This window comes from Cylas formicarius, unplaced genomic scaffold (assembly GCF_029955315.1).
Source record: "Cylas formicarius isolate icCylForm1 unplaced genomic scaffold, icCylForm1.1 PGA_scaffold_12__32_contigs__length_19106922, whole genome shotgun sequence".
Taxonomy (NCBI): Eukaryota; Metazoa; Arthropoda; class Insecta; order Coleoptera; family Brentidae; genus Cylas; species Cylas formicarius.
In genome coordinates this window covers 2,384,399-2,392,632 of record NW_026844225.1, presented here as the reverse complement: position 1 = coordinate 2,392,632, position 8,234 = coordinate 2,384,399, and the positions used below count along the sequence as shown (strand labels likewise).

The 8,234-nt window shown below is 44.0% G+C and overlaps 1 protein-coding gene across 1 annotated transcript; it reads right to left on the bottom strand.

The window, feature by feature from the left end:
* Positions 1-3,660: 3,660 nt before the first annotated feature.
* Positions 3,661-7,764, bottom strand: LOC132695745 (uncharacterized). The gene has a single exon (XM_060660200.1). The coding sequence runs from the start codon at positions 7,762-7,764 to the stop codon at positions 3,661-3,663; it is 4,104 nt and encodes a 1,367-aa protein (XP_060516183.1).
* Positions 7,765-8,234: the final 470 nt, after the last annotated feature.

Genomic DNA, 8,234 nt, shown 5'->3' with positions numbered 1-8,234 from the left:
CCTTAACTGACAGACCAAGGCTAAATCTGTTTGAAAGTCGAATTATTTCTGGTGATGTGCCATGCGTTGAAATATAAGGCCACTATATTTTTATAAATTTATGTATTAAATCCCCATATTTGAGAAAAATTTCTGGGCTAAACTGTTAATTAAAAAATATATATTTCAAGCAAAACAATCGCCGTTTGCAGTAGGTAGGTTTAGAACCTACGCTGCCATAGAGAATCTGATTTCTAGTCGGACGCCTTACGCGATAGACCAGGGCTAAATCTGTTTGAAAGTAGGACTATTTCTGGTGATGTGCCATTTGAAATATAAGGGCATTATATTGTTTTATATGTATGCACTCAATCCCCATAATTGACAAAATTTTCTGGACTGAGCTGCTAATTACAAAAATTACATTTCAAGCAAAAAAAATTCCGTTTGCAGTAGGTAGGTTTCGAACCTACGCTGCCATGGAGAATCTGATTTCTAGTCAGTCGCCTTAATCGACAGACAAAATCTAAATCTGTTTGAATGTCGAAATATTTCTGGTGATGTGCCATGCGTTGAAATATAATTCCTTTATATTTTTATAAATTTATGTACTCAATAAATATATCTGAGAAAAATTTCTGGGCTGAGCTGTTAATTAAAAAATATATATTTCAAGCAAAACAATTTCCGTTTGCAGTAGGTAGGTTTTGAACCTACGCTGCCATGGAGAATCTGATTTCTAGTCAGACGCCTTAACCGAGAGACCAAGGCTAAATCTGTTTGAAAGTCGAACAATTTCTGGTGATGTGCCATGCGTTGAAATATAAGGCCATTATATTTTTATAAATTTATGTATTCAATCCCCATATTTGAGAAAAATTTCTGGGCTGACCTGTTAATTAAAAAATATATATTTCATGCAAAACAATCGCCGTTTGCAGTAGGTAGGTTTCGAACCTACGCTGCCATAGAGAATCTGATTTCTAGTCAGACGCCTTAACCGACAGACCAGGGCTAAATCTGTTTGAAAGTAGGACTATTTCTGGTGATGTGCCATTTGAAATATAAGGGCATATGTATGCATATTGTTTTAAATTTATGCACTCAATCCTTATAATTGACAAAATTTTCTGGGCTGGGCTGCTAATTACTAAAATTATATTTCAAGCAAAACAATGGCCGTTTGCAGTAGGTAGGTTTCGAAACTACGCTGCCATGTAGAATCTGATATCTAGACAGACGCCTTAACCGACAGAACAAGGCTAAATCTGTTCGAAAGTCGAACTGTTTCTGGTGATGTGCCATTTGAAATATAAGGGCATTATATTGTTTTAAATGTATGTACTCAATCTCCATAATTGACAAAAATTTTCTGGACTGAGCTGCTAATTACAAAAATTATATTTCAAGCAGAACAAATGGTCGTTTGCAGTAGGTAGGTTTCGAACCTACGCTGCCATGAAGAATCTGATTTCTAGTCAGACGCCTTGACCGAGAGACCAAGGCTAATTCTGTTTGAAAGTCGAACTATTTCTGGTAATGTGCCATGCGTTGAAATATAAGTCCATTATATTTTTATAAATTTATGTACTCAATCCCCATATTTGAGAAAAATTTCTGAGCTGAGCTGTTAATTAAAAAATATATATTTCACGCAAAACAATGGCGGTTTGCAGTAGGTAGGTATCGAACCTACGCTGCCATGGAGAATCTGATTTCTAGTCAGACGCCTTAACCGACAGAACAAGGCTAAATCTGTTTGAAAGTCGAACTATTTTTTGTGATGTGCCATTTGAAATATAAGGGCATTATATTGTTTTAAATGTATGCACTCAATTTCCATAATTGACAAAATTTTCTGGACTCAGCTGCTAATTACATAAATTTTATTTCAAGCAAAACAAATGGTCGTTTGCAGTAGGTAGGTTTCGAACCTACGCTGCCATGGAGGATCTGATTTCTAGTCAGACACCTTAACCGAGAGACCAAGGCTAAATCTGTTTGAAAGTCGAACAATTTCTGGTGATGTGCCATTTGAAATATAAGGACATTTTAATGTTTTAAATGTATGCACTCAATCTTCATAATTGACAAAATTTTCTGGACTGAGCTGCTAATTACAAAAATTACATTTCAAGCAAAACAAATGGTCGTTTGCAGTAGGTTAGACACCTTAACCGAGAGACCAAGGCTAAATCTGTTTGAAAGTCGAACTATTTCTGGTAATGTGCCATGCGTTGAAATATAAGTCCATTATATTTTTATAAATTTATGTACTCAGTCCCCATATTTGAGAAAAATTTCTGAGCTGACCTGTTAATTAAATAATATATATTTCAAGCAAAACAATGGCCGTTTGCAGTAGGTAGGTTTCGAACCTACGCTGCCATAGAGAATCTGATTTCTAGTCAGACGCCTTAACCAACAGACCAGGGCTAAATCTGTTTGAAAGTCGAACTATTTCTGGTGATGTGCCATGCGTTGAAATATAAGGCCATTATATTTTCATAAATTTATGTAGTCAATCCCCATATTTGAGAAAATTTTCTGGGCTTATCTGTTAATTAAAAAATATATATTTCAAGCAAAACAATGGTCGTTTGCAGTAGGTAGGTTTCGAACTTATGCTGATAGAGAATCTGATTTCTAGTCAGACGCCTTAACCGACAGACCAAGCCTAAATCTGTTTGAAAGTCGAACTATTCCTGGTGATGTGTCATGCGTTGAAATATAAGGACATTATATTTTTATAAATTTATGTATTCAATCCCCATATTTGAGAAAAATTTCTGGGCTGACCTGTTAATTAAAAAATATATATTTCAAGCAAAACAATGGCCGCTTGCAGTAGGAAGGTTTCGAACCTACGCTGCCATGGAGGATCTGATTTCTAGTCAGACGCCTCAACCGAGAGACCAAGGCTATATCTGTTTGAAAGTCGAACTATTTCTGGTAATGTGCCATGCGTTGAAATATAAGTCCATTATATTTTTATATATTTATGTACTCAATCCCCATATTTGAGAAAAATTTCTGAGCTGAGCTGTTAATTAACAAATATATATTTCACTTAAAACAATGGCCGTTTGCAGTAGGTAGGTATCGAACCTACGCTGCCATGGAGAATCTGATTTCTAGTCAGACGCCTTAACCGACAGACCAAGGCTAAATCTGTTTGAAAGTCGAACTATTTCTGGTGATGTGCCATGCGTTGAAATATAAGGCCTGTAAAGGGTTGGGGGAAGGTGGTTGTAAATCATACAACCACAATATGTAGGACATACAACACCCGAAACGGTTAATCACCCACCTTGATGGTTTCCCGCGTCGTCGTCTGCCCGGCCGGGTCTTCTTAGGGGTATTTTCTGGAGGGTTGGGGGTGGTAAGGACCACAACACAGCGCGGGGTTCTCGCGAACCGGTCACAAAAGGGAGCTTGTTTTTTCGTGGTTCGCACTACGGACGCTCACGCAAGTCTGTCTTTTCGCGCGGCTTAACCAAGGTTGGGTATAGTGGGGGTGTTGTATACACAGCGCGAAAATAAAAAGTTAACCCAAAACAAAAAAATTATGAAGTTACCGAAAAAATGTTATTCAACCCTTAACATTCCGGCCTCCCAAAAATACCCAATTTTTCCCATAAACTTATGCTGTACTATATACACGGTTGCCCCTTGAACAGGTTAACAGTTAGGGACAAAAGATAATTTGACCAAAGGTCGATCGAAAGTGCCTTTGGCCGTGTGCACTTGCACAACGCGAATTTCCTTGTCGGAACTGGGGTACAAGCGCGTGATGCGGTCCAGAAGCCACTTTAACGGGAGGAGGTTCTCGTCTTTAATTAAAACCAACTGACCAACTTTTGGGGGGTTAGTCGTGGTGTTCCACTTGTGCCGTTGCTGCAGCTGGTGGAGGTATTCCCGATGCCATCTGTCCCAGAAGTGCTGATGCAACTGCTGCATGAGCTGCCAACGAGTGAGTCTGTTAGTGTTCAGATTAGCTAAAGGGTCGTCGGGACGGGCAGATAGGGGCTCCAGGGTCAGAAAATCCCCAGGAGTAAGGCTATGCAAATCGTTTGGGTTGGAACTCAAACTACATAATGGGCGGGAATTCAGTATGGATTCCACCTGAGTTAACACTGTCGACATTTCCTCGAAAGTCAGGATTTGAGAGCCTATCACACGAAACAAATGGGTCTTTACCGATTTGACGCCGGCCTCCCAAAGACCTCCAAAGTGAGGACTGGAGGGTGGGTTGAAGTGCCAGCGCACCTCACACTGGTCGGCGGACTGCTGGCAATACTGTACCAACATCCGGTTAGCACCGACAAAATTTCTACCCTGATCACTATACATGTCAGTGCAACGCCCGCGGCGAGCGACAAAGCGCCGAAAAGCGGCCAAGAACGCGTCGGAGCTGAGTTCAGAAGCCAATTCCAAATGGATGGCTTTGGTAGCCATGCAAACGAATAGGCAAATGTAAGCCTTCTGAGTCTTAGCGCCACGCCTTCGCGCAAGGGTAATGGAAATTGGACCGGCGAAATCGACACCGGTATGCGCGAATGGCTTGACTTGCGATACACGAACGGGGGGTAAATCAGCCATGAATGGCTGTACACAAGAAGGTCGGACACGGAAGCATCGGTAACACTGCGATAGGGTGTGACGAATTGCTCTGCGGGCGGACAAAATCCAGAATTGTTGTGAAATCTGGTACAACAACGATTGGGGGCCCGGGTGGCAATTTTCCTTATGGAACTTTTCGATCACGAGTTCGGTAAAGCGATGGTCTCGAGGTAGTAGAAGAGGATGTTTTGCGTCGAAGGACAACGCAGAACCTCGGAGTCTGCCACCGACTCGAATGAGACCGTGCTCGTCGATAAAGGGCGCTAGGGAGCGTAAAGGTTTGGGGCACAGTTTACCGTTTCGAAGACACTTCAGCAAACCGGCGAATACCTCACGTTGGACGTATCCTGTCAGCAACGTGCGGGCGTGGTACGTGTCCGCAAAAGACAAATTATCAAGCGCTCGCTTGGGAACGGGGGTACGACAATTATTTAGAAACCTACAACAATAAGCCAGGATCCTCTCAATTTTTCGTAACGACGAGAAACGGGTTAACAATTCTCCGAGCGAGTCAACTAAAGGGGTGGACACACAAGTCAACACTGGTTTACGTTCCAGTTCCAGATCGTCTCCGGGGGTGAAGTCGGAGGTGGGCCACTCTTCCACCGGAAGACGCAACCAAGGGGGACCACAGAACCAAGAGGGGTGGATTAATATTTGCTCGGGGAAAAGCCCTCGGGATGCGCAGTCAGCAGGGTTGGATGAACCGGCGACGTGATGCCAGGAACTGGGGGAAATGATGTCCTGAATGAGGGACACGCGATTGGCCACAAAAGTTTTCCATCTGTGGGGGGATGACTTTATCCAAGACAACGCAATTTTGGAGTCACTCCAGGCGAATACTCTCGTGATAGTCAACTCAGAGGCTATAGTGGATCGGACGAAATCTACGAGTTGGGCGAACAGTAACGCTGAGCACAACTCCAGACGGGGGATCGACACTCGCTTCAAAGGCGCTACCCGATTCTTTGCACACAGAAGGGTGACAAAGATATGGCCCTCTCTGACGCTTCGCAGATACACGGCTGCACCGTATCCGCGCTCCGAAGCGTCACGAAATCCGTGCATCTCCACCTGGACGCCATTGCTAGGCAGTACCCGACGAGGGATTGTCAGCCCAGCAAGACTGTCCAGCTGAGACGAAAACGAACTCCAATCTTCGAATATGTCGCGGGGGGGAGGTGCATCCCAATCGACGCCTTGGGACCAAAGCCTCTGTAGGAGAATTTTGGCAGTCAACATGACCGGGGATAAAAAACCTAGGGGATCGTATATTTGGGCTACTTGCGACAAAATATTCCTTTTTGTGCACGTCCTATCCGCTACTTGGATGCGGTAGGAGAACACATCCCGTAAGGGACACCACTGCAATCCCAACACCTTTAAACTGGGATTGTCGTCTCCGCATAGGGAAACGGGTTGATGATGTGAAGCGGGAAGTGAACTCAATAACTCGGGGGAGTTGCTCGCCCATTTGCGCAACTCGAAACCACCCAATTTTAGCAGCGATACTAATTGATCCCTCAACTCACGGGCTTCCTCCAACGAGTCTGTTCCTCCGATAATGTCGTCGATGTAGGTTTGGCAATCTAGGAGACGGGGTGCTAACGGGTAACGCGCTCCTTCGTCCCTAGCAAGCTGACGCAACACGCGAATAGCCAAGTATGGGCTACAACTTAGTCCATAGACCACCGTTGACAAGACGTACTCTCGCACTGCTTCGCGGGGATCAAAACGCCACAGAATCCGCTGGGAGAGGTGGTCGGCGTCACTCACTAGGATTTGACGATACATCTGACGAATATCGGTGGTGAAAACCACACAGTACAGTCGAAAGATGAGCAAAATGGCTCCAATGTCGGGTTGGAGCTTGGGACCCGTAAATAGAAGATCGTTCAGGGACCGTCCGTATGAAGTTTTGGCTGAAGCATCAAACACAACACGCAATTTAAGGGGTTCGCTATGTGGCTTCCAGACGGCGTGATGAGGAATGTAGTAAACTTGGGGAGAGGGGGGCAGGTCGCTAACGAGTGCCATGTGACCTTGTTCCCAATAATCTCTCAAGAACTCGTTGTAGGCTAATCGCAAAGTTGGGTTCTTGGCCAAACGCGCCTCTAACGACTGGAATCGCCTAAGGGCTTGAGGGTAAGATTCACCAAGTGAAGGGTGTTTATCCTTAAAGGGTAAGGATACGACGTATCTACCTGAAGGGGCACGGGAATGGGTAGAGAGAAAGATCTCCTCGCACAATTTGTCTTCAGGAGACATAAAGGTCTTTGAAGGGACGGACTCGAGTTCCCAAAATCTCTTCAAGGAAACATCAACAGCAGTACTCACATTGGTATAAAAACTAAAGGTAGAAGATGGTTCTAAAGAATTCACTTTTCCTAGGACAACCCATCCGAAGATGGTCCGAAAAGCGCATGGGCCACCGTTCTGTCCTTTTCTAAATCCAGGCAAACAAATATCTCCGTAAACCTCTGCCCCTAAAAGCACGTCTATTTCGTTGGGTTCACAGAAGTGGGGATCAGTCAAGGGTAGGGACCTGAGATGTTTTAGATTCTGCTTATCAATCACCTGGTAGGGTACCTTATCACAAATAGATGGAATAACTAAAGCCTCTATATGGAGAGCAAGGGATTTTCTTTGGGAGGGGGTCACGCTCAGGGCAACCTTCCCTAACGCAGACGTTTTGAAGACGGCTTGAATTGGTGTCGGAGAGAGAGACCTTGGAAGCTCCAATTTCTTCGCAAAGGAATCTGTCACAAAACTGGCTTGACTAGCTGAATCCAACAGTGCACGACAAGTAACAAGTCTGCCAGATTTATCCGAAACGGACACCAAGCAAGTGGCAAAGAGCACGACCTTTTGAGAGGAGAGATTGGTCATCATGGTCACCGGACTAGGGATAGTACCTTCCTGGTTGATGGAAGCAGGGGGAGCTTCATTCGACGGGGAGGGGGTAGTAGCATTTCCAAAATGCACTAAAGTATGGTGGCGCTTGCCACATACACGACAATTAATCTTGGAGCGGCATCTTCCAACACCATGGGATCGCGCGAAGCAATTAAAGCACAGACGGTGTTGCTTGATGAACACATGCCTTTGAGGGGACTCAAGAGATAGGAAGGAATCACACTTTGTCAGAGGATGGTAGTCCATAGGGCAGTATAAACACTTACTGGTGCAACTCACATCAGCACTCGGAGGGGTAGACGTCGCTATCATAGATGTGGGTCTACGTGTATCGGTTGAAACTCGCTTCGAAACCTCAAGCCTCTTGGTAGGGGTAATACCTTTTGAGGTAACTAAAGAGTTTTCTAAAGCTTTACAATTCTGTTCCAAAAAATCACATAAGTTTTGAAAAGTTGGGATATCTTTATCACAAAATTTGAGTTCGAACCTCGTCTTGAGAGCCGAGTCGAGTTTATCTAAAAGCAAATTGAATTTTGTAAAATCCCACAAGTCGATATCGAATTTATCGATAGCTGCAAGATTCTCTGAAAATGTTGAAAGCAATCTCCTCAGTTCAACAACCGAGTCACTCTTCATAGTCGGAGCCCGAAAGATCGACAGCCAATAATCGGTTAACAACAATCGATCGTTTTGATACCGCTTCACGAGGGCATTGT

Excerpts from the sequence above, each read along its gene's own strand:
- LOC132695745 (XM_060660200.1), bottom strand. The coding sequence starts at position 7,764 with ATGGACTACCATCCTCTGACAAAGTGTGATTCCTTCCTATCTCTTGAG.